The sequence below is a fragment of the Theropithecus gelada genome, chromosome 16, assembly GCF_003255815.1.
Source record: "Theropithecus gelada isolate Dixy chromosome 16, Tgel_1.0, whole genome shotgun sequence".
NCBI classification, from domain to species: domain Eukaryota; kingdom Metazoa; phylum Chordata; class Mammalia; order Primates; family Cercopithecidae; genus Theropithecus; species Theropithecus gelada.
This window is the reverse complement of record NC_037684.1, coordinates 1,304,415-1,329,804: the sequence shown is the minus strand read 5'-3', so window position 1 is coordinate 1,329,804 and position 25,390 is coordinate 1,304,415. Positions and strand designations below refer to the sequence as shown.

The following is a 25,390-nucleotide window of genomic DNA, read 5'->3' as shown; positions in this document are numbered from 1 at the left end:
CCTGGCTCCGCGGTGCCTCTATCTTAGCAACCACCCTACTGATGAACTGCCACCTTGGACTTGGGACCAGAAAGAGGTGGGATGGGTGAAGAGACACCACACAGAGTGATGTAACAGCAAGATCAGGTCACCCACAGTCCTTGGCAGTCACAGTCATAAATTAGCTCACTCTACGCCAGCTGGGGGCACTCCCTTTGCAAACCAAAAAAAAAAAAAAAAAAGAAACCTTTATGCAAAAACAACCCTCTGGATGGCATGGGGTGAGTATAAATACTTCTTGGCTGCCAGTGTGTTCATAACTTTGCAGCGAGTCGAAAACTGAGGCTCTGGCCCCAGATAACTCAACATCGTTGCTGCTTTAAAATCTCTTGGCCACCTTTGGTGAGGGGACTGGGCAGTTCTAGACAGTCCTGAAGTTCTCAAGGCACAGGTCTCTTCTCGGTTTGACTGACCTTACCCCGGGAGGCAGTGCAGCCAGGTGCAAGGTGAGTGGCCTTCATTTCTGGGGAAGTGGCTGTTTTGAGAGGGTTTTGTTTCTTCCTGTATGAGAAGGCTTAGAAAATTGTGGGAATTTTCTGCCTACAGAGAGAAGGTATTGGAAAGTCTAGGTAAAGAAATGCCAACATGAAGTTCGGTCATTTGAACATGGCATCTTGGTCAGATTTCTTTTCTGCAAATATTAGCTGTGGTTGCTACATGACAAGGAAAAACTTTCTGAAAAGTTAAGAATGAGAGTTTGTGTCTGCTAAGAATTTTTTTAACATAGATTATCTTATTCAGTCCTTATAACATGTAACCTCCCCACAAATCCTGGTAAGATGAATATATTAAACCATTTTATGGATGAAGAAATGAGTTTCAGTTAAATAACTTGATCCAGGAGACATAACTGGTAGAGCTGGAATTCCAGGATTTGAACCCAGGACTGTGGGGCTATAAGTTCTTTTCTTTCTTTCCTTCTTTCTTTCCCTCTTTCCTTCCTTTCTTCTCTTCTCTTCCCTTTCCTCTTCCCTTCCCTTTCTTTTTTTTTTTTTTTTGAGACAGCCTTGACTGCCCGGGCTCAAGTGGTCCTTCTGCCTCAGCCTCCCAAGTAGCTGGGACTACAGGCACAAGACACCATGCCTGCCTGGCTAATTTTTAAATTTTTTGTAGACAAGGTCTCCCTGTGTTGCCGAGGCTGAACTCGAACTCTTGGGCTCGAGCGATCCTCCTGCCTCAGTCTTCAGAAGTGCTGGGATGACAGGTGTGAGCCACTGCGCTTGGCCTAAAAATTCTTACATGGACCATATCCACTATACTGTCTTCTAAAGACAGAGTTTCTGCCTCTTTGATCTTCCTCTTGTCTGTTTCAAAGGAGATGATCTCAGATTTCGAGGGATGAGTGCATTTTTCACAAATATTTCCTCCCCACATAATAAAAGAGGAGCAAGAAATAATGCTGAGTTAGAACAACAATTGCAAAATCTTTAAAAGAAAGGCAGCTACAACTTGAGCGCTTTCCCCAGTAACAGACCTAAAACTACGGTTGATAATAAGAGCTGCTGGAAAGTGTCTTTCAGGGTCAGACAAAGGCACCCCTGTTTCAGTGACCTCCTGGCTCTTCCTCACCCTGTCTGTGGCCAGTGATGAAGCCTGGCTGGGTCCGCTGGGCCAGCAGGTCCCGCTAAGGAGGCTCATGGTGCATATAGTTTGTCCTCGTTAAGTGGAGATGGGGATGGGGGGGTGGTTCATTGTTTTCCCTTTAGGTTATTAAGTGGCTTTACAGAATTGAAGTCTGTGTCAGAAGACTCCCCATTCCAACCCCGAAATAGAGACAGAGGTTGCAAAGCATTGATGAAGGGGCTCATGCTGGCGTTCGTATCGATTCTTCAGTGAGCCAATCCCATTGAGAAGCCCTGTTCTATAAAATCTTCTTCAACCTCCCCTCACCTCTGCTTCCCTTCTTCAGCCCCACAGTGAAGAACATCTGAGCTCAAATCCAGATCAGTGACATAAGTGACCTGCTTTGCAAAGCCATAGAGATGGCCTGTCCTTGGAAATTTCTGTTCAAGACCAAATTCCACCAGTATACGATGACTGGGGGAAAAGACATCAACAACAACATAGAGAAAGCCGCCTGTGCCACCTCCAGGTGAGTTTTCCCCCAGGGGCACCTCCCGCTTGTCTCCTTGGGCACCTATGCCCTGTCACACCCATGACTCAGAATTCCTCGCTCTGCTCCTCCTCTCTCACCTGAGGTCTCCCTGTTGCTTCTTGAAAATCCCTGTTGGAATTCAACGCAGCCCCTGATTATTGGGCACCTCAGTGTGCCTGACAGTATGTGGAGGAAGAGGGGACATGGCAAGGGGCTGGCCCCGAAGGAGCTTGGAATCTCTGGGGGAAGAATATGGGAAGGAGCTTGACCTGAGAACGGGAGGCAGTAGAGCCTAGTGGTGGGCACCAGGGCGGAGGGGTGGGGGTGGAGGGTCAGCATCCTGGCCTGCATCCATTCTAATTTACTGTTCGCTAGATGCTTTGAATATCATCCTGGTGAAGGGCATCAGGATGTTAGACAAACTAGTTCCAAGCCCTGTGCTGGCCGCACTAGTTGCCCGGTGCTGCCTCTAGCCGTCTGCGTGACTCAGGGTAAGTTCACCTCTCCGAACCTTAGTGCTCACCTGCGGAGTGAGAAACTCAAGGGGGCCCTCCTCATGGTGTGCTGAGGATGAAATGAGATCTACAGCACTCAGCACTGTGTCCACACAGAACAGGCGCTCTGTCCACATCAGGGTTCATTACCATCTACTGAGTACCTGCCCTTGCCAGAGCTACACAGGCCGCTTTACAGACTTTGCATCTCAACTGATCTCTGTGGCGGCTCTGTGAAGTTCATTTGATTGACTCATTTCACAGACAAGGAAATAGAAACTCTGAGAGGATTATGACTTTGCCGAGCTTGAATGACTGGTGATTACAGAGTTTACAGAGTTGGAATTTGAGCCCAGAGTTGGATTCTTCATGTCCCTTCTCCCCAGGCCCATTCCCTCCTCCCAGGGCAGAACCAAGAGAATGAGTCAGTCATTGAACAAGTCAAGGGACAGGCTTGAGGCTCGCTCAAGTGGAAAGACAAGGCAATCTGCAATAACGCAATAGTGCAACTCAAAACAAAGCCCCCATCGACGCAGGGCCACCACACAGTCACACAACCCCACCGCCCCAGAGGAGCCTTTCCCATGGACTACAAAGGGCAGGGCGCCCCCTGGATGTGTGCAGCATGACGGCCTTCAGTGTATCTGTCAGAGGTGGCAAAAAACGCCAATGACTAAGAGGATGGGCTTGGGGATGAGCAAGTGGCTTTGCCACTCAGTAGCCCTGTAACCTTTGGCAAGTCTCCTGGCCTCTGAGCCTCAATTTCCTCCTCTGTAAGAAGCGGGTAGCAATGCTGATTTCCTGGAGTTGGAGTAAGGAGTAAATAAGCTTTCCCATGTAAGCAACTTAGCACAGTGCCTGGCCCAGAGTAAATGCTCAGCAAATGGCACTGTTGGCGTTGCCATCATTAGTGGTGGTGTTGGCAGCTAGCAGGTGATGGACTTCCCTCTAGGGGCTTCACAGAAGTCAGGTGGACTCTGTGGCCTTTGAAGTATGGGTAGAATGTAGACAGCTGCAGAGAAGTAGCAAGGGCATTCGGGAAGAGGGGAGAGGTGAGCAGAGACTCAGAGGCAGAAATGAGCCTGACTGTGCTTGGCCAGGAGTGGGTTGGGGGCTGGGATAGGCAAGGCCAGGCCAGAGCACAAGGGCTTGAATGCAGGGTAGGAGATTTGGACTCGCTCTCCCTGGCAGTAGGGAGCCAATGTAGGTTCTTGAGCAGGACAGTCTAGGTGTGGTGTGGCGGGTGAATTGGAGGAGACGACTTTGAAACCAGGCAGTCTGGGCTGTGGCAGCTGAGGTGGCTAAGAGACCAAGAGGTGAGAACACAGGGTTGGATGGCCTCTAGATGTCCTGCTGGCACTTCAGATTCTAAGGGCTGTAGAGGGACAGCAGCTTCACCCCTTCTTTCTCTTCATCTCATCATTGCTGCCCCTGCCAGCTGGCCTCCCTGACTCCAGCTCCCCACACTGGCTCTGAGCTCTCTCCTGCCAACTGGACTTCTAGCAAGTCATGCCCCTATTCTAGAGCCTGCAGTGGCTCCCCATTGCCTGTCACCACGTTAAAGCTTCCACAGAGTTCTGAGCGCACACCCTACCCAAATGGAGAGCCCATCCCACCTGCCCAACCCAGCCTTCCTCAGCTCCCCAGTGCCTGTGCATAGCACGTTCCTCCCTCAGCTCATCCAGACACAACTCATCCCCTATTTTTCTCTTTTCTATTTTTATTTTTTAATTTATTATTGTTTTTAGACAGAGTCTCACTCTGTTGCCCAGACCTCAGTGCAGTGGCTCCATCTCAGCTCACTGCACTGCAACCTCCACCTCCCAGTTTCAAGCGATTCTCCCACCTCAGCCTCCCAAGTAGCTGGGACTATAGGCATGTGCTACCATGCCCCCTTAATTTTTGTATTTTTAGTAGAGACGGGGTTTCACCATATTGGCCAGGCTGGTCTCGAACTCCTGACCTCAAGCGATTCTCCTGCCTTGGCCTCCCAAAGTGCTATTACAGGTGTGAGTCACCGCACCTGGGCTTATTTTTTCTTTTCTTTTCTCTCTCTCTCTCTCTCTCCCACTCTCTCTCTCTCTTAAAACTGAGAATCTTGCTATGTTGCCCAGGCTGCTCTCGAACTCTGGACCCTAGTGATCTATCCGCTATCTTTCCAGATCACCCTGAATCTCTCTCTTCCCAAAACCCTTATGGTATTGGCTGCAGCCTTTAACCCTCATCCCCACACCCTCTGACAGCATTGCCAGTTATCCCTGTGTCTTTGGGGACTGACTTGTGGATTGACTTGTGTCTTTGGATAATTCAGGAAATGTGAGTTCAGACTGCAGAGAGGGCCCTGAGCTGCAGCGGAACTGTGGCAAACCAGCTCACTTGACCATCTTTTCCCCCCTCCTCTTCATGCTGGGGTGGGCTGGCGGAAAGGATCCAGTTGGATAGAGGAGGGGATGAAGAAAAAAATATCACACATCAATTCATTCAACTCTCCCAACGATCCACAAGGAAGGAATTTTAGTTATCCCATGTTAAATATGAGGACCCTGAAGCCCAGAAAGTTGAAGTAATTTTCAAGATCTCATAATTAGCAAATGACAGAACCAGGATTCAGATCCAGGCAATCCAGAGGGACCCCTACATGGGGCTGCCACCTTTGTGTCCTGGGCATGTCCCACTCCATTGACGAATACATGGGATGCCCACTCCCCTGGCTCTGTGCTGGGAGTTAAGATACCAATGAAACCCTTCTGCTCATCAGTGAATTGTTTGAGCCACTTATTACTTGCATACACCACTGCTAAAAACAATAGATAACAGTTATAAGGTCCTTATTACTATGTCAATAATGAGACAGGAATTATTATCCTTGTTTTACAAGATTGAGTGACTTACTGGAGGTCAATTCCTGGAAAATGGTTGAGCTAAAGTTTGAATCAAGTCCAAACTCATAACATCTACACTATCTCTGCTCTCCTGGAGGGCCTACTGTGTGCTGGACTGTTCAAGAGACAGAGAAAAAAGACCCAGTTCCTGCTGTCAGGAAGGAAATGGGGAAACGGATGTCTTCCTCGCTGGTTTGGGAGATGTACATGAAGAATACGATGTTAAAGAGTTGGAGAAATTGTGTCAGGAGTAGGTGGGATAGAGAGTAGACAGGAGGCGTAGTTGTGGGTATACTGGCACCATGCTAGAGGCCTCTGCTGGGGAGACCGCAGAGGCGCCTGGGCTGGCTGTAGGGTGGGGAGGAGTTGGGGGGAGGAGGTACATACACTCAGAGTGCAACATCCACTTGAGGGAGGCGTGATGGTACTGGAAGAGGAAGCAGCTGTGCAAAGGGGATTTCATCCTGAAAGCGATGAGAGCCAATGAATGTATTTTGATTTTAAAAAGTAATTTTCTAATCTGTTCAGGTGTCATGAAACCAAGAGCCTATTCTAAGTGACTGATGATTCTATACCTTTGTAAACAATTAGGAAGTGAGCATGGGGTGTGTGTGTGTGTGTATTTGTGTATATTTTAGAGACAGAGGCAAATGTGGGAGCATCTAGGTGAAGACACATGGAGTTCAGAACTAAGTCAAGCTACGTGTTGCTAGCTGGGCTGCAGTCGGCTAGAAATAAATATGTGCCCTCTTTCATTCTGCCTTAACTGGGGTTTTGGATTTAATGTGCTTGCATACTGCCAGGAGGGCCCCCTGCATGTTGAGGTCCAGGGCTGCTGCCCCATCTGGTCTGGACCCTACCTGTTATCTTGCTTGAGATAAGGAGCAACTTACAGGTGGAGCAAAGTCAGGAGGCTCTGCGCAGTCCAGGTAGCAAGGACAAGGGGCCTGCAAGGCACCCAAGGCGGTTTACGATCCCTCCTGCAATATTCCTACTAGAAGTCACCCCCAACCCAGTGCTTTCTTTGGTTTCTTTTCTGGAATCGCACAGAACATGCTGCATATAACAAGTGATATAATACTTCCTGGGACAGCCTTGTGAGGTGGTGTGAGCTTAGGCTGGGCTGTGGCCCTGGGCCTGCTGTGTGGCCCTGGACAAGATCCTTAACCTCTCTGGCCCCAGCTAATGCCTCAATAAAGTGGAGATGACAACGTAGAGCTGTCGTCTCCACGGGATTGAACGAAATGACAGAAAGAAAATTTGCTCTGTAAACTAGAAAGCATCGCGCAATGGGAGTAATTATGATAAGCTTTATTGTGATTTTATGGGGAATAAACAAACACGAGGCCCAACACCACCCGGGCCTCTTAACCCAGACACAGTCCAGTGCCATCCAAACTCCGCGGCGGACGCCGGCTGCGGCTCCCTGGGTGCTTGGGTCCCGGGATCGCCGGGGAAGGCAGGGAAGGAGAGGCGGCTCGGCCCCGGACATAGAGTAGGTGAAGAGCCCCGGCCTCTGTGCGGCTCGCCCCGCCCCCGGGGCGGGGGCTGCGGGCTCCGAGCGATAAAGCGCGGGCCCTGGGAGGCGCAGGGAGCCTGCGGATCTGCGCCTAAGAAGCCGGGACCATGCGCGAGGGGTTGGGCGCGGCGTGCGAGGCTGCCGGGCCCCGGCTGTGCCGGCTGCTCTGCAGGATCCTCCGGCCGAAGCCTGCCTGCTGCCTGCGCGGAGCCAGGTACCCCGCGGCCTGAGGTCCGCCCTGGGAGGGAAGCGGTGGGCTCCAAACCCGGGCGCGGCCCCAAGCATCTCTGGGAGAAATCGGAGGGCAGGGATGTGCGCCCTGTGGGATTCCTGAGGGTTTACTAAAAGCGTTTTCCTGGTTTAGAACGCGTGAGAGGTCGCAATAATTCAGGAGCCCAGACTGCCCAGAGAAGCCCCCCATGCTCTATGAGAGGCGTCTATGCGGGTTGAGTTGCGCTGCGCATGTTCCAGCACTTGGGAGCTTTTGAAAGTTTTCAGCACTGAAGTTGAAAGTTGCTACACTCTTTGGATCAAATATGGTTAAGAGAGCAAGGAGGTTCTTGATTCACAAATGAGATCAATTTCCCAGGGCGTCATCCCCCCCACCCTCCCCATCTGTCCCCACCATCACCCTTGGTGTAAGGTGAGGTAAACAGGCAGGGAGGCGCCGGAACCGCAGGGGAATCTGGCCCCCAGGTCAGCCCAGGCAAGCCACAGTCTGCAGCTGTGACCGGCTCGGCTGGTCAAGGGCTTGTGGAAAGTTCTGGGTCTAAGCAAGCCACCACACTGCCAGCACTCCCCACGCCCCAGACCCCTTTTATTGATAGGGTCTCGCTCTGTCACCCAGGCGACAGTGGTGTCATCTTGGCTCACCGTAGCCTCCGCCTCCATGCTCAGGTGATCCTCCCACCTCAGCCTCCTGAGTAACTGGGACTACAGGCGCGCATCACCACACCTGGCAACTTTTTTTTTTTTTTTTTTTTTGTAGAGATAGGGTTTCACCATGTTGCCCAGGCAGCTCTTGAACTCCTGGGCTCCAGTGATCCACCCACCTCCGCCTCCCAAAGTGCTGAGATGACAGACGTCAATCACCGCGCCCGCTGCCAGTACTCTCTTTGAATGCAGGTCCCTGAGGGTCCTCAGGACCCCACACTGCTGTGGGTTTAGTCAAATTGCATGAGCGTCTGTGGGGTCGGAATCAACCATGCGATAATTTGGAAAGAAGTGTCCAGATCCTGAAGGTGCTCACCTGGCATCTGGTCACCCTGTCACCCTGTCTCCCAGCAGCCAGACAGAAGAAATGGTGTGGGAGGGAACCGGGCAAAGCTTTGTTTATTCACTTTTCAAATTTAAAGAATTGTCCAATTATGAAAGGAATTCGTGATCACTGTAAAAAGTTGGAAGAGGTGGAAAAGTATAAGAAAAGTTAAATTGCCCAGGATCTTATCAGTTAATGCTAGTCACTGTTAACATTTACTAACATTTTCCTGAGGTGTTTTTCTGTGCTTGTGCGCGCGCGCGCGCACACACACACACACACACACACACAGCCAGCATCAGACCACTTATATAGTTCAAGGCATTATTCATATGAGGGCAAAACTAGACACAGTCTAACATCCAGCCATGGACGATGGGACCAGGCTAATCGTGGCCCATCTGTAAAGTGGATTTTTAGGCAACTTTTAAAAATGATGCTTTTTGAAATATGGGGTAAAATGATTATGTTAAATGTACAAAGGCATTGCTTCTCAATCTAAACAGTACTGTAGATATTTCTGGTCTGAAGCTTCTGAAATTGTCCAACTCTACTTCCAGAAATAAGTGAGAGGAAGCAAGAATGGGTGCAGGGTGGGTGCTGGGGTGAGGGGGAATGGCAGAAGAGCAAGGGGGGCAGTTGCCTCCCTGGGGACCCCATCCCTCATACATCTTCCTGTTGAAGCAGCCCCGTGATGACTGCTCAGCCATGGCTTACCTGTTCTGAATATCCAGATTATCATATATATATATATATATATATATATATATATATATATATATATATATTTTGGCAGGCCACACCAGTCTAGACCAGAGGGGTGTGTTAAAGAAAAACTTATTCAATGACACTTGTTAAAGAACAGTATGGAAGACTTTATTTAGGACCATCTTGATAGGTACAGGGACCTGCTGCAGTGGGGTCTGGCAGTGGAGGAGAGAGATTGGGCCCAAATCCAAATACAGCAGGAGCCAGTGGGAATTTATAGCCAAAGATCAGGGCAGGGTCTGTGGATGGAAAATTACCAAGAAAAACTTCAGGCATAGGGGGAATTCTGCCTCACCAACCTAACAGGATTCTTGCTTAGGACAGGCTAAGGTGATCAGACATGGCCTGGGGGAGGATGGAGGACAAGGACCCTGATCAGATGGGGAGGGCGACAAGCTATGGAGGATGGAGGGTTCTTGTTAAACTGACTTCGCAGGGATTCTTTTGCTAAAACTGCATTTTTACAAGGAAATGCATGGATGGGCCCAGCAGAAGATTCAGAAGTCTGAGTAAAGTTTGGCCAAGCAAAGCATCTTTGCCATGTGACAATGGTTGGTCATGTGGAAGGCCCTTTACAGGGTTGTGGAATCTCTTGATTCAGATACAAGTTGCTTTCTGATGCGTACTTACATCCTCTTTTAAGACAGTATCTCTTCATAGTTATGAATCACTTACTGCTACTATGTAATGTACATAATTAATTATATAATGGTAACATATAGTCATTTTTTTCCTATAATAAAAGCAATACATGGTCATTTATCCCATTTCAACATCATAGATATGTATCAAGTAGAAAATGAGAGACCCTCATAATAGTCTCTAACCCCCTTTCCCTCTGATGCACAAGCATGCACACACTGGAAAATACTGCCAAGAACATGGAATACAATACGCTTTCAAACCAAGGTGCCCTGGTGGGATGATTCTCCCTAGGGGAGGCATGTGTGAGTGGTGACTATTCAGTTTGCCTGAATGAACCTGAAATCCCAAACGAGAACAAATGGTTTCTGACCAGTTTCAGAATACTGAATTTTAAAGTAATCTTTAATTTAAAAAGTTACTTTAAGTAATGTTTAATTTAATTTTTAAGTAATCTGTAATTTAATGCTAAGTTTTACAATGCTTGTTTTTACCTCGGTGAAGGTGACTTGACATCTTAGATTTGCTTTAAAATAATGATGAGGCAGGGAAGGTATAGTTGAAATGAGACTGGCAGTGGATTGATCACTGTTGAATTGGGTTGAATCTGGGTAAAGGGCCCAGGGAAGGTTATTGGACTCTTCTCTCTAATTTTGTATGCTTAACATTTTCCATAATAGAAATGTAGAATACGAAGATAAATCAAGTGTTTTAAATAAAAAAAGCTTAAGTCATGAAAAATGAGTGACTGGGGCTGGGCGCGGTGGCTCCCACCTATAATCCCAGCACTTTGGGAGGCTAAGGCAGGAGGATCACTTGAGGCCAGGAGTTTGAGGCCAGCCTGGGCAGCATGGTGAAACCCCATCTCTACCAAAAATACAGAAATTAGCCGGGTGTGGTGGTGTGCGCCTGTAGTCCCAGCTACCCAAGAAGCTGAGGTGGGAGGTTCACTTGAACCTGAGAGGTGGAGGTTGCAGAGAGCTGAGATCATGCCGCTGCACTCCAGCCTGGATGACAGTCAAAAAATAGAAATAGAAATAGAAATCAATCAGTCAATCAATCAATCCAAGTGGCTGCTGGGCAATGCTGCTGGTCTGGGAGGCAGAGTTTTTGGAGCCATTCTCTGCCCACCCAGCCCCTGTGCCGCGTTTGTACAGTCCAGAGGGTGAAGGAGCATTTTCCAGATCCTCTATGGGCTGCTGTTTGGGCCAGTAGCTTTGGCTCAGCTCTGCTCTTGCCCTTTTGGCTCTGCAGGAGGAAGAAGATAAGAGGAAGAGGGAAGGTGGGGATGGGGGGCAGTTGGTCAGACTGACCATGAACAATTCACTCCCACCCTCCGGACTCAGTTTCCCTATTTGTCAAATGAGGGTACTGGCAGAGGGAACTCCAAGAGCCCCCTCCACCCTCAGATACCCCATCTCATACTAGCTGTTTCCTTTCACAGTCTAGTGACACAGGATGACCTTCAGTATCACAGCCTCAGCAAGCAGCAGAATGAGTCCCCGCAGCCCCTCGTGGGGACAGGAAAGGTCAGTGAGTCACATGGGTGTGGGAAGCCCCTTCCTCTCTGGTCCAGGCAGATGCAGACAGAGCAGCCTGGTAGAGGCTGGGCTGGAGAGGGCAGGAAGCCAGGGTTTGGGTGGAGAGTGGAGAGTCCCAGACCTGGGGTGTTGGGGGGAACAGGTGGGAATGAGGAAAGGCTTTGGGAGAGTGGGACAACACCCAGTGGTCGGGAGTGGTGGCCCCTGAGGTGCACTGACAGCTAGCTTCTATCCCTTGGGTTCCATACCATTCTAGAGAGGTGGGCAGAGAAATGGGTAGGAGTGGGAGAGAGGGTGGCTTATATGTCCTTCCATGCTCCCAGGGAAGGAAGGCAGTGGTGCCTTTCTGTTCTCGGTGGTATTGGCTCTGACAGTCATCCTCCTCACCTCTAACTTAGTCCCTCCTACGGCAGTTCCTCTGAGGAAGCATTTGGCAGGGCCCTGGGTGAGGAGAGGACCCTGGCCAGTGGCCCAGGCACCTGGAGCTCTTTGCAGGCACTGGCCCAGGTGGCTCAGGGGAGGGACACCCTGCCCTGTGTGGCCACCAATAGATCCTTCCCCACTCCAAGACAAGGCAGGGGCTGGGGTCTGGGAGAGACCTGAGAGAAAACCCTGGCTTTTTTCCCCTCGCAGAAGTCTCCAGAATCTTTGGTCAAGCCGGATGCAACCCCATTGTCCTCCCCACGGCACGTGAGGATCAAAAACTGGGGCAGCGGGATGACTTTCCAGGACACACTTCACCACAAGGCCAAAGGGGTACGTCTGGGGCTTCAGGGAGAACCACCTTTGGCCCAAGCTGGTGAAGCTGCCAAGGCTTTGTGGATCAAACAGGTGTCCCCCTGGGCACACCAAACAATCATCTGCTTGGGCAAAGGGGTCTGGAAACAGAGACATTCTTCACAGATTACAGTAGGCATCTGTGCATTTACTTAAAGATGCCAACTCCCTGTTAACCACCCCAGTAGATAATGGATAATCCAGAAGGTCAAATAAATGATTGCAGAAACAAATTCATATCTTTCTTAGACAGATTTCAGGATCATGTCAGGGAGAATTTTCTAACAGAACTGCTCAGAGCTGGACTGTATTACATCAGGAGGTAGTGAGCTCCCTGTCACTGGAAGGATTTAAGTGCAATTTGATAGATTGCAGAGGGGTTCAAGTATCCTGTGAGTGGTGGGACTAAATGTCTTTTCAGGCTTCTTTTGGTCATCTAAATTTTTGTTCTAACTTCAGGATACATTCTATGGTTGTAAAGTGGGGAAGAATGGACAATTTCAAGACCATGAAAGTAAAATGATTTCCCACATGCCCTCAAACCACCACAGTTAACATTCGGGTGTACTTCATTCATGTGTGTGTGTGTGTGCGCGCACGCGCGTGTGCCATCCTATGTCTCATTTCAGTTTGTTTTGGCCAAATACCAATATCATGTTCTCATAGGAGCCATATTGGATTGACTTTGCTCTGGATCTGGAGCTGGCTGGGGAGCAGGGCCAGAGACTGAGTCCGGAGTAGGGGGACAAACCTGACTCACACCCACTGGGGTTCAGCCAGTGGAAGAGAGGAGATCTAGGTGGGAGAAAGCCAGGTGGACCCCAAGGAGGAGGTGCCACAGGGGTGGAGAGGAGGTGCAGGGAGCCAGAGCAGCCAGAGAGGAGCCAGGTGGCCAGGAGAGCTGGCCCCAGAGGAGGGTGGCAAGAGGCCAAATGGCCCACCCTCACCACCTGCCTCTCTCTTTCCAGATTTTGACTTGCAGGTCCAAATCTTGCTTGGGGTCCATTATGACTCCCAAAAGTTTGACCAGAGGACCCAGGGACAAGCCTACCCCTCCAGATGAGCTTCTACCTCAAGCTATCGAATTTGTCAACCAATATTACGGCTCCTTCAAAGAGTAAGGCTTGCCCGCTGCAGGGTCGTTGCCTCCTGCCCTTCCTTCTGCTCTCCTGTCTCCACCCATCGCCTCTGACCCTAGCTAGATAGCTTTCTTTTCCAGATTTGTGGTGTTAAATCACTATGGTTTTGCAGAGCGAAAATGGTTTTCTAGGGGAGAAGACCCTGGAGCAGGTTCTCATAATTGTAGGATAAAGTTGTACATAGTGATACCGGTTAAAAGTGACTGAATTTGAACCCTGGCTCCCACATTGTGTCTCAACATCCTCATCATATTAATGGCAAAAACTGCAACTACTTTTGCACCAACCTAATATAAAATGGAGATAATAATAGAAGGTGGCTCGTGTGATTTTTGTGAGGATTCAGTAAGTTCAGAACAGTGTCCTGGCTTACAGAGACCTTGATTATGAATTAATATGGACCCTTTAACTGTGAAATGTTTGAGACAGAAAGGATCTCTGAGGCCACCTAGTCAGGCCTCCTACAGGTGTGAACATGGAAGCTGGTGACATACTTGAAGTCACCTCATTCCAGCTAGAAGCCAGGCCACCTGACTAGGAGAGAGCAGGCCATTGCTCTTTGCCCTGACTCTGGTGGGGTTCTACATTTCTGGAGTTCTCTCTTTTTTTTTTTTTTTTCTACCCAGTGAGGCTTCCCTGAAGACCATGCTAGACATCCCTTATTTCTATGGCCAATTGGTCATTTGGTTGACAGACACATCAGGCACTGAGTATGCCCCAGCCTTGTGTCAGACACTGGAATACAAAGATTTTTAATTGTCATTTGCCAGTTTTATTGCCAACATATACAATTTTAATCATCCAAAGAGAGGTTGTAAAGCACTGTGGCCTTCCCAGTTTCAAATCCTAGCTGTGCCCCTTACAAGCTGAGTAACCCTGGGCAAGTTACTTTGTCTATCTATGCCTTGATTTTCTTACCGAAAATGGTGATAATAATAGTACCCACCTTGCAGGAGGAGGGTAGTCTATGGGAGTTTATAAAGATGAAAGGAGTTAAAGAATATAAAGAGCTGGGAACAATGCCTGGCCCATAGTAAGCACGACATAAATATTAGCCATTATTATGTTTTTAGAACACTGTGTTGTCCAAATAAAATATGTGGCTATGTAATTTAGGCCCCTTTAAAACTTTTAAAACAAAAATGCACGAAGAGGTTGTAAGAATGAATGTCTGAAGGAAATGGATTGTTTTCTTTTTGTTTGTTTGTTTTTGTTTTTGTTTTTTGAGATGGAGTTTGATCTTGTTGCCCAGGCTGGAGTGCAGTGGCGCGATCTCGGCTCACTGCCACCTCTACCTCCTGGGTTTAGGCGATTCTCCTGCCTCAGCCTCCTGAGTAGCTGGGACTACAGGCATGTGCCACTACACCTGGCTAATTTTCTTTTTTTGTATTTTTAGTTGAGACGGGGTTCATCTTGTTGGCCAGGCTGGTCTCAATCTCCCAACCTTGTGATCCACCCACCTCACCCTCCCAAAGTGCTGGGATTACAGGCATGAGCCACTGAGCCTGGCCCAGAAATGGATTGTTTTCTAGGCTGGGAGGGGAGTGTAGCTATTAGGGCAGAGCCTCACACAGCACTGCACCACATGAAGTGAGCCACAGACGTGTACTGGGGACTCCCTGGTGGAAAGAGTGGCTTCTGGTGGAACCACCTCCACTTTTCTTTTCTTTTCTTCGTCTTCTTTTTTTTTTTTTTTTTTTTTTGAGACTGGGTCTTGCTCTGTCTCCCAGACTGGAACTCAGTGGCACAATCTCTGCTCACTGCAGCCTCAATCTCTGGGATCAAATGATCCTCCCACCACAGCTTCCTGAGGAGCTGGGACTACAGGTGTACACCACTATGCCCAGCTAATTTTTTAAATTTTTAGTAAAGACAGGGTCTCACTATGTTGCCCAGGCTGGTCTTGAACTCCTGAGCTCAAGCGATCCTCCTGCCTCGGCCTCCAGAAGTGCCGGGATTACAGATGTGTGCCGCTGCACGTGGCCCACCTCCAGTTTTCTACAATCCTAGAATGTCTGAGCTGGGAGGGACCGTGAGTCTTCAGAAAAGGCCCACATCTTCCAGGGTCAGTGGTCTTCAACCCTGGCTGCACAGTAGACTCACCTGGAAAGCCTGCAAAATTCTGATGGCAGGGTCCCTTGAGTCAAGGGCAGTGGAATCTTGGGAGGTGGGGACGAGGCAGACGTGTGTGTGCTTCAAAAGCTCCCCAGGTGATTCTAATGTGCAGCCTGGATTGAGCGGCCTGTTAGGGGCTGCCTGCTTTGTGACTGCAAACTTCACAAGATCCTTGGCCTTTCAGCTCAGTTGTTAATTAATGAGCCTTTCAGGGTCCAGGGATTTTCCTGGATAGGTTTCATTGGGCCACGGTACTTATTTATTTATTTATTTAGCACAAAGCACGTGTGCACCACAACACTATGAGATTGGTATTATTATTATCCTCATCTTACAGACAAGGCAACTGAAGTCCACAGAAGAGATGTACCTTGCTCAAAGTCACATCCTCCGAAGCCCCAGAGTGGGGATTTGAACCCAGGCAGCTGGTGCCCGAGCCCTTGCTTTTCCTGTCAGTGCTCTAGTACCTAGTCATGTGGCCTTGCAGGTTCCCAACTCTATTCTGGACCTGGGAGGCCTTGCTGTTGTGTGGAAGGCAATTGGGCGGGTGTTCAGAAGCCCAGTAGGGCTACAGGGCCATGCTTGGTGGTGTTGGAACCCATTTGCTTCTCACAGAGGAAAACTGTATTTCTCCAAGTCACAAGTACATACCTTGAACCCCTGCTTCCCTGACCAAGAGATCCTGGGGGTGTGGATGGGGAATGGCAGCCTCTGCTCACAAAGACCCTGGCAGTCTAAGACATGACCAGCTGAGCGGGTTCAGTGGCCTTTTGTATCTGAAGAATCATAGCATATTTAGAGATTGTGACTTGCTGCATGTTACATTTAAATGTGTTCACTGATGATGAAAGCCACTCCTTTTTTTCAGAGCTCATAGACATCATAGCATTTGTAATGCCTTAGAAACATGATTATATGAAAACGGCCGTCACATCTAAAACTCTGAAGGAATTGGATGTGAATGTAAAAAATAATCTTCTCTTGCATATGCACGTGCTGACCACCATGTGTGTTGGCGGTGTGGGTGTTATGGTGATCATTACTGTTTTCATGCTCGGATGCAGAGTGGGGAATATTGCTGGAAGCTTTGTTTGGGGAGGGAGATCTCCCAGCAGTGGGGTGGTTCCCACCTCACCCAGCAGCTTCTTATGGCAGGGGTGTCCTTGGGGATAAATATCATCAAGTGTTTTGTCTTCGTGCTTTTTTTCTCTAATCAAGGAAAAGTTGTCGAGACACTCTTCATCCACAGAAAGGCCATTTTGTTCGGAGTTACCCACTCCCCTTAATCAGGAGTTCATTCTTTAAATAGTTTTGATACTGCTTCAAAGGCTTTGGGGCTGATTGGAAATCTCAAGGTTGTTGTTGTTGGTGGTGTGTGTGTGTGTTTCAAAGCCTTTCTGACTGAGTCCCTCCCTCCCTTTGGGATATTTTTGAAGTCTGGGAGGGGAGGAGAGAAGCAAGTTTAGAATTGCATATGGAGTGACTGAATGAGCAATTCTGAGGCTGAGGAACACCATGGTTTAGAGAGACTATGACGTGGGCAGCTCTTTTCTGGCCAGGCCCTGGGACCCTGCAGACTGAGCTCCAATAGCCAGGTCCCAGTCCTGGCTTGACCAGGCTCCTGAGAAAGGGTGGGCAGGCCCTCAACATCTTTGGGCTTACCGTCCCCGCTAGGGTGGAAGGTGGAGGGTCACATTGCCAACAGTTAAGAATCTGGGCTTGGCATCAGGGTGACCTGGGTCTGAGTCCTGACTTTGCTCTTTTCTGTACTTCTGTTTCTGGGCGTGGTACTTAACCTCCTAGAGCCTTGAGATCCTTGGCTATAAAATAGATGCGAAAATATCTCCCTCCCAGACTCAGTGAGACCCTGCCTGCGAGTTGCTTCACCCAGTGCCTGGCTCATGTGGGTACCCAGTACACGGGAGCTGCCACGGAGGGACTGGCTCATCTTCTCTCAGCCATGTCAAGGCAGGAGGGCACTCTCCTAACTAATGGAGAGGCAGGACATTGCTATGGCTGGATGGGACACTCCTCCCAGGCTTGCAAGTGTCTGAGAAGGATTGCACCCCTTACTGAGATGAATATGATTAAAGAAAAAGCACCTGAAAATAAGCAGCATTCCCATGGACTCAGGACTGGCTGAGTAGTATTTATAGGACTCAGTGTAAAAATGAAAATGTGGGCTCTTTATTTTAAAATGATTAAGAATTTCAAGATGGGAACAGCAGAGCATTAAGTATGGGGTGCTTCTAGGCTAAGTGTGGGGTCCCCAAAGCCAGTCCTGGAGGGAGCTGTCTCTGGTGAGAGGCGTCTTGCCCTTCTGGTGTCCTATTTCAGTTCCTGCTTCTGTGGATTGAATCAATCCCCATGTAAGGCCATCTCATTGTTGATCTTCCTTCTGTCTTCCTGTCCCCCAGGGCAAAAATAGAGGAACATCTGGCCAGGGTGGAAGCGGTAACAAAGGAGATAGAAACAACAGGAACCTACCAACTGACGGGAGATGAGCTCATCTTCGCCACCAAGCAGGCCTGGCGCAATGCCCCACGCTGCATTGGGAGGATCCAGTGGTCCAACCTGCAGGTGAACTTCCTTAGACCTGAGCAGGAGAGAGCTGGAGGCGGCCAGGCCCTGAGCAGATGGCTTGGAACAGCCACACAGAGCTGTGCCTAGGCCTCCTGGGACTGAAGCCACGGCCCTGGACCCTCTCTTACATTCCCAAATGTTGAGATGGGGCACCTAGAGTCCCTCTCTAGAAGCCTTGAATCGTGTTTCAGCACCAGAGTTTCTAGCTGCCCGTTCTCTATTGTGTTAAATTCAGGAGACTAAATGCCATCATTAGAGTAAACCACGACCTTGTTTTTATTACTCTTGAGGCCGAGGATGTGTTGTTTTCCTCGAATGCTTGAATTCTTGGCTCCAAGAGAACATTTTATGTAGCCTAGCCTCCTAGGCCATCTTTTTGTTGGGGAATCATTTGTTGCAGGATAATATTGAAAGCTCTTGGACAGAGAAATCGATTAGAACTGCCAGTGAAACCAACTCTGGCTGTGTAATATGTGCTGGTGTGGGAAAGGACCTAGCCTGGGGCTGTAGGAATCCCGATTCATGTGCTTTCAAGTCAGGTTTTCTTGGAATTCTGGCTTTGCTGGGATCATCTGAGTGGAGTTGCCTGTGTTCCCCCAGAGGGCAGCTATGAGATGGGAGTGGTGGTGCAGATGGGAGGCTGCACTCTTCTGCATGGTGTTGAGTGTTTGAGTGTTGAGTGTTTCGGCTGCTCCATTGGTTCCCAGTGACTTCTGATCAGCCTCAAAGCCTCTGTTTGCCCAGTCTTTGATGGGCATGGTCTGGATGGGCTGTTGTAGGTCTTCGATGCCCGCAACTGTTCCACCGCCCGGGAAATGTTTGAACACATCTGCAGACACGTGCGTTACTCCACCAACAATGGCAACATCAGGTCAGTGCACGTTTCCCAGGGCTGCAGAGGGGCTTGCCTTGCCTGAGAATCTCAGCCAAAAGATGCAGCACTTGGGTCTAGGGGAGGCATCTCCAGCTCCAAGAGAAACCAGAGAGAAAGGAAAAAGAGAAAGACTCAGGCTTCTTCGGGGACCTCCAGTAGCGAGCCCAGCCCCTGTGAGCTCAGCTCCCATCGGCAGCCCATGCCTTTGGTTTCCTTCTGATGTGGAGCCATTTGGAGGGGATGGAGAATCTTTAAGTAGTAACTGCTTCACTATTCAGGGTTGGGGCTCCCATTTTTTAGAAGGGTTGGGATGTTAAGAGGTTACCTTCCTCTCCCAACCAATGAGATCACAGCTAATAGGACTGCTCATTCAGTCATTCATTCATCTTTTTGTTCAGCAAGCACTCAGTGCCTACCTAATGCAACCCAACACAGGACTAGGCTGGGGGAGCAGGGGGAAGGTGGGGTATGGGGGGTAGGAGGCAGAGTGACTAGAACCCTAAGACGCTGCTCCAGCTGCCATGAGCCTACGACCTGCACTAGACAGGCATCCAGCTAACTCCACTGCAAAGAGGGAGACATAGGGCAGCGAAGGAAAGACTGGCAAATCAGCTAACCCTGCCTGATGGATGGGAAGGCCCCCTTGAGGGGGTGGGCCCTGGGTCTTGAGGGAGGGCAGGAGGAGGGGGCATGTCAGGAGGCTGGCTCAGTCAGCTCGGGATCAGGGGCTGCAGAGCAGGTAGGGTGGTGGGGGAGGTAGGGCCAGTGCAGGATGGCTGGGCCCCCATCAGGGCCAGGTGGTAAACAGCACTGTTCCTGTCCCGGGAAGGTCGGCCATCACCGTGTTCCCCCAGCGGAGCGATGGTAAGCACGACTTCCGGGTGTGGAATGCTCAGCTCATCCGCTACGCAGGCTACCAGATGCCAGATGGCAGCATCAGAGGGGATCCTGCCAACGTGGAATTCACTCAGGTACCCAGCCCAGCCTCAGCCCCTGGCCCTGGGGGCAGGGAGCCCCATGGTGAGCGAGTGACAGAGTGGAGCCCAGAGGAGACACGCAGTCCGGGCTTGCAGACTCACGGGCCTGTCTTGTTCCCCAGCTGTGCATCGACCTGGGCTGGAAGCCCAAGTATGGCCGCTTCGATGTGGTCCCCCTGGTCCTACAGGCTGACGGCCGTGACCCTGAGCTCTTTGAAATCCCACCTGACCTTGTGCTTGAGGTGGCCATGGAACATCCCAAGTAAGTGGGCTGAGGGTGCTGGGGGCAGGGGTGAGTCAACACACAGCTCTTCTCCTTTCCTAAGTGAGGCTCCAGCCCTCAGGCCCCTCCGAATACCTCCCCTAAAGCCCAGCCAGCAGCAGGTGACACTCAGGGGGCTGGCTTTCAAGGACTCTTTTGTCATTGTTGCGTTCTGCAGCCAGTCTGCACTGGCACCTCGGGCCTCAGACAGGATGATTTGTTGATGCTGAGGGGAAGCAGAGGCTTAGATGCACGCGGCCCCAGGAGCTTGGGAAGCAGTGACTGCAGGAGAGGAATGCATTGAGATTCTGGAAAGGAGCAGCCCAGGCGTCTTCTGCCCTCCTGACAACGCTCTTAGCTGTCCCTCTCCTGTCGGGGGCATATAGGGCTCCAGTGACTTCAAGAGTCCCACTGGCCCAGCCCCTGCTCTAGGCAGTTCTCATAATTGCAAAAATACCTCTGTGTATTGAGATGTACTCTCTAGCAGACATCGGGCTGGGCTCTTCTTCCTGGCCATTGAATGAACTGAATTCAGTCCCAACTCACAGCCTTTGTACTCCCTGTTCCCTCTGCCTGACATGCCCTTTCCTCAGAATTTTTCTAGGCTCATTTCTTCTTGTCAAAAGGCATTTCCTATAATGCCATCTCCTGTGAGAAGGCTCTCTGACCACTCAAGCTAGAGGAGGGCCCCCTTACCCTCAGTCTAACACATCATCTTGTTTTTATTCCTTATGTATTTGTTTACCCATTTATAATCGAGAGTCTAGACATTAGACTATAAGCTCCTTGAGAGTGGAGATCTTTTCTTTTCTGTTCACAATGCATACCCAACAGCTAGCAGAGTGCCTGGCACATAGTAGGTGCTCAGTTATAACTATTTGTGGAATAAATGAATATACAAGTGAATGATATTACTAGCTTTATAATAATTCCATGAATTTGATGCTGTGATTTCTATTCTGATAATGAGGATGTTGAGGCTCAGAGAGGCTAAAAACATCCCAAGGTCACACTGCTAGTCAGTGGTGAGGCAGAACTTGAACTCCGGCTTTCTGACACTGGTGTCCTTAATTGCTCTATTGTGTTGCATTCTTAGCATTTAGCACAGAGCCTGGCACATACTTGATGCTTAATATGGGTTTGCATGAATGAATGAGTGCATGAATGCATAATTTAATAAATGGCACCCTGTGTGTCCAATACGTCTCTCTGGCTGGGATTAACTCAGAATCAACTCTTGGAAAGGAGTTTTCTTGTTTGACTCTTTCTGAAGCTTTTTTCTTGGTGGGAAGGTGGGGGGGTCAATGGGAGGGCAAAGGTGCAAAAGTGAAGCCCCCAGCACCAGACATGGTGGTTCATGGTGGTTCATACCTGTAATTCCAGCACTTTGGGAGGCTGAGGCAGGAAGATTGCTTGAGGCCAGTAGTTCAAGACCAGCCTAGGCAACATAGTGAGACTCTACAAAAAAAAAAAAAAAAAAGAAAAAAATTAGCTGAGCAAGGTGGCACATGCCTGCAGTCCTAGCTACTTGGGAGGCTGAGGCAGGAGGATCGTCTGAGCCCAGGAGTTAAAGGCTGCAGTGAGCTATGATTGTGCCACTGCACTCCAGCATGAGCAACGGAGCAAGACCAAGTCTCAAAAAAAAAAAAAAAAAAAAGGAAGGCCCCAGTTAAATTGTGTCTGCCTTTTTGCCAGATATGAGTGGTTTCGGGAACTGGAGCTAAAGTGGTACGCCCTGCCTGCAGTGGCCAACATGCTGCTCGAGGTGGGCGGCCTGGAGTTCCCAGGGTGCCCCTTCAATGGCTGGTACATGGGCACAGAGATCGGAGTCCGGGACTTCTGTGACGTCCAACGCTACAACATCCTGGAGGTAACACAAGCAGCCCAGCTGGCCAGCTGGAGGTGTGGGCCTGGGGGTGGCTCCAGGGACTGACTCCCCGCTATCACTCTGCCTGTGTAGGAAGTGGGCAGGAGAATGGGCTTGGAAACGCACAAGCTGGCCTCGCTCTGGAAAGACCAGGCTGTCGTTGAGATCAACATTGCTGTGCTCCATAGTTTCCAGGTATGTCTGGAGTTTTGTGAGTCTGAAGACTTTTTGGTTAGAAGCTCATCAGATCCAGTGACTTATGTGATGCTTACTTTATAAGTCAGCCCCTTTGCTCACTCTAGAGGTCCAGCAACAGGCAGCTCTTCATCTCCCAAGACTGTTCAATCCCTGCACTTGAGCACTGAATTCTGTGCTCTTTCAATCGCTCTAGGACTTCACTGCCGAAAATTTCCCTCTTCTCTCTCTGTATCATCAGTGTCTCTCTCTGCTGAGTCATTCCCAGCAGTGTACAGACAGGCTCTCCTAGCCCCATGTCAAAAAATAAATGAATAGCTAACACGCAACTCCTGCCAAACCTCAGGCTCCCTCCAGCCACTGCCTCACCTTTCTGCTCCTTTCTACAGCAAAACTATGGAGAGATCTCATTGCGATTCCTCATGCCCCAGCTGCTTCAGCCTGGCTGGGTGGCAGAGCGAGACTCCACTCAAAAAAAAAAAAAGAAAGGCCTCCCTGACTATGCCATGTAAAATGATACCCTCGCCCCACTGCCAACCTGTCTCTCTGTGTTAGTCCTTTAACCATTTTATTTTTCTTCAAAATACTTCCTCATACAGTTCCTGGCATTATATAGGATGTCGACTTTTTTTACTTTTCCTTTTTTTTTGAGGGGGACATCATCTCACTTGGTCACCCAGGCTGGAATGCAGTGGCATGATCACTGCAGCCTCGACCTCCCGGGCTCAAGTGATCCTCCCACCTTAGCCTGCCAAGTAGCTGGGACTACAGGTGCATACCACGCTTGCCTAATTTTTGTATTTTTAGTAGAGATGGTGTTTTTCCATGTTGCCCAGGTTGGTTCTGAACTCCTGGCCTCAAGTGATCTGCCTGCCTCAGCCTTCCAAAGCTCTGGGATTGTAGGCATAAGCCACTGCACCGGGCCGGCTTTCTTTATTGTTTGGTTTTCCCCACTAGAATGTAAGCGCCATGGGGCAGGGACCTTGTCTTTCTGTTTGCTGCTGCACCTCTAGCCTAGAAGAGTGTCTGGCACATGGTAGATGCTAAAATAATGTGTCTTGGAAGAATGAATGATGAGGGCCACATCCACATTCTCGCCTGGCACAAACTGGGTCTTCAGTCCTGGTCTGATGCACGCATGAATGAGTGACGCTGGGAGGGGACCTATGAGCTGTGGCTGCTCTTGCTTGCTGTGTGAGGGTGACAGCCTCCACCTCCTCTTAAGCCCACACACAGCCACTGGGCTCCTGTGTAGGGCTAAGCCCTCTGGCCCATCTGCTGTTCTTACCCATGGAAACACTTCCCTTCCCTGTGGGAAGGAGGCCTGAGATGTAGGAAGATACTACTTTAGAAGCCACAGCCATTGCCATAAAGCTGACAGATGCCCTGGAGACCCCACCACTGGGCAGTCATTCATTCATTCGGCAATGTTTTACTCAGGGTTTGCCTGGTGCTGGGCACTAGACTGGGCCAAGGATGTGAGTGGTGAACAGAGTACAGATGAGCACACACTGTTCCCCATGACTGGGTCACCCCATAGGCAGATCAGGCCTGTGCTTGATGGGGGAGGGGAAGATGGAACAGGAAGAGCCCCTCGGTGTCTCGGGAAGGGCTGGCCTCGCACCGCACATCCTGACTCCTGGGGACTCCCAGCACCAGCCCTGATGCTGGCAGGATGTGGATACGTCCCAGAAAGTCCGTGAGCCTCTGCTGTCTCCTGACCGTGGCTGACTGTGTCCTTCCACTGCCTGAGTGTCTCCAGGACTTCCTCACCACCCTTCTTCAGGGTAAACTTCAAGAGATGGGCCCTTGTTTCCTCTCTGTAAAATGGGGATAATAGTGCCTCCCTCACCTGAGGATTATAGGAGTTAAGTAAAAATGCATACAAAATGTTTAGCTGCACTGCCTGGCCCATAGGGAACACTTGGTAAGCAATGATTTTCTTACTATTTATTATGTTGTCATCACGATCATGGCTACCACTGAGATTTTTTTTTTTTTTTTGAGATGAGCTCTCCCTCCGTTGCCTAGGCTGGAGTGCATGGTGTGATCTCGGCTCACTGCAACCTCCACCTCCTGGGTTCAAGCAATTCTCCTGCCTCAGCCTCCCGAGTAGCTGGAATTACAGGATTGTGTCACCACGCCCCGCTAATTTTTGTAATTTTAGTAGAGACAGGGTTTCACCATGTTGGCCAGGCTGGTCTCAAACTCCTGACCTCAAGTGATCCACCTATCTCTGCCTCCAAGTGGTGGGATTACAGGTGTGAGCCACTGCGCCCATCCCGTAGCTACCACCGAGCTTAGAACTGATCTGGCACCCAGGAGTTGCTGTGTCTTGGAAGAATAAATGAATGAGAGCCCACGTCCACAAGAGTGGTGGCCGGACTTATATATATACATATAGAACTTATATATGTCTATATAATTTACAAGGCATGGCTGGACTTCCCAGGCCTGACATCAGCTGGGTCCCCTCATGCCTCCCTACCTTGACTCATGCAGTGCTCCACTCAACTCACTTGCACACCTCTCACAAGACTGCCCTCCTCTCAGGAGCCGCTCCCAAAATGCCCTAACTCGCGCTGGGCCTCTGTTTGGCATTGTGTCCTCTCCTCTGCCCTTCCCCAGCACCTTTGCCTGCCTCCATCAGAGTTTCTGTCAGGCCATGTGAAAATGCCTGATTTTCCTCTGCTTCCCACCCAGTTAGACTAGACCATAATGCATAGAAGGGGTTGTGTCTTTCCCTTCTATAACGCCGATGCCTTATGCAGTGCCTGGCAGATGGAAATTATAAGAGCAGCTAACATTTATTAAGCACCTACTATGCTTTGCTTATTTCAGCTTATTGCATCCTTTCAACAACCTCATGATGTAGGAACTTTTTTTTGGAGACAAGGTCTTGCTCTGTCACCCAGGCTGGAGTGCAATGGCGTGATCATGGCTCACTACAGCCTCGACCTCCTGGGCTCAAGCAATGCTCCTACCACATTAGCCTCCCACATATCTGAGAACACTGGCATGTGCCACCACACCTGGCTCATTTTTAAATTTTTCATCTTTTTTTTTTTTTTTTTAAAGACGGAGTCTTGCTCTGTCACCTGGGCTGGAGTGTAATGGTACGATCTTGGCTCACTGCAACCTCCACCTCCCGGGTTCAAGCGATTCTCCTCCCTTAGCCTCCTGAGTAGCTGGGATTACGGGTGTATGCTGCCACCATGCCTGGCTAATTTTTATATTTTTTAGTGGAGACGGGGTTTCACCATGTTGGTCAGACTGGTCTCAAACTCCCGACATCAGGTGATCTGCCTGCCTTGGCCTCCCAAAGTGCTGGGATTACAGGCATGAGCCACCACACCTGGCCTA

The 25,390-nt window shown here is 49.7% G+C and overlaps 1 protein-coding gene across 1 annotated transcript in view; it reads left to right on the top strand.

Moving 5' to 3' along the window:
- Window positions 1-295: 295 nt before the first annotated feature.
- Window positions 296-25,390, top strand: part of NOS2 (nitric oxide synthase 2) — a 43,654-nt gene continuing 18,559 nt past the window's right edge. Inside the window, exons 1-11 of the mRNA XM_025363087.1 lie at window positions 296-485; window positions 1,949-2,131; window positions 11,142-11,226; window positions 11,872-11,994; window positions 12,984-13,132; window positions 17,687-17,849; window positions 18,632-18,723; window positions 19,556-19,697; window positions 19,826-19,965; window positions 21,661-21,835; window positions 21,926-22,027. Coding sequence (XP_025218872.1) covers window positions 2,022-2,131; window positions 11,142-11,226; window positions 11,872-11,994; window positions 12,984-13,132; window positions 17,687-17,849; window positions 18,632-18,723; window positions 19,556-19,697; window positions 19,826-19,965; window positions 21,661-21,835; window positions 21,926-22,027 — 1,281 coding nt within the window. The 5' untranslated portion in view covers window positions 296-485; window positions 1,949-2,021. The remainder of the gene's footprint in view (window positions 486-1,948; window positions 2,132-11,141; window positions 11,227-11,871; window positions 11,995-12,983; window positions 13,133-17,686; window positions 17,850-18,631; window positions 18,724-19,555; window positions 19,698-19,825; window positions 19,966-21,660; window positions 21,836-21,925; window positions 22,028-25,390) is intronic.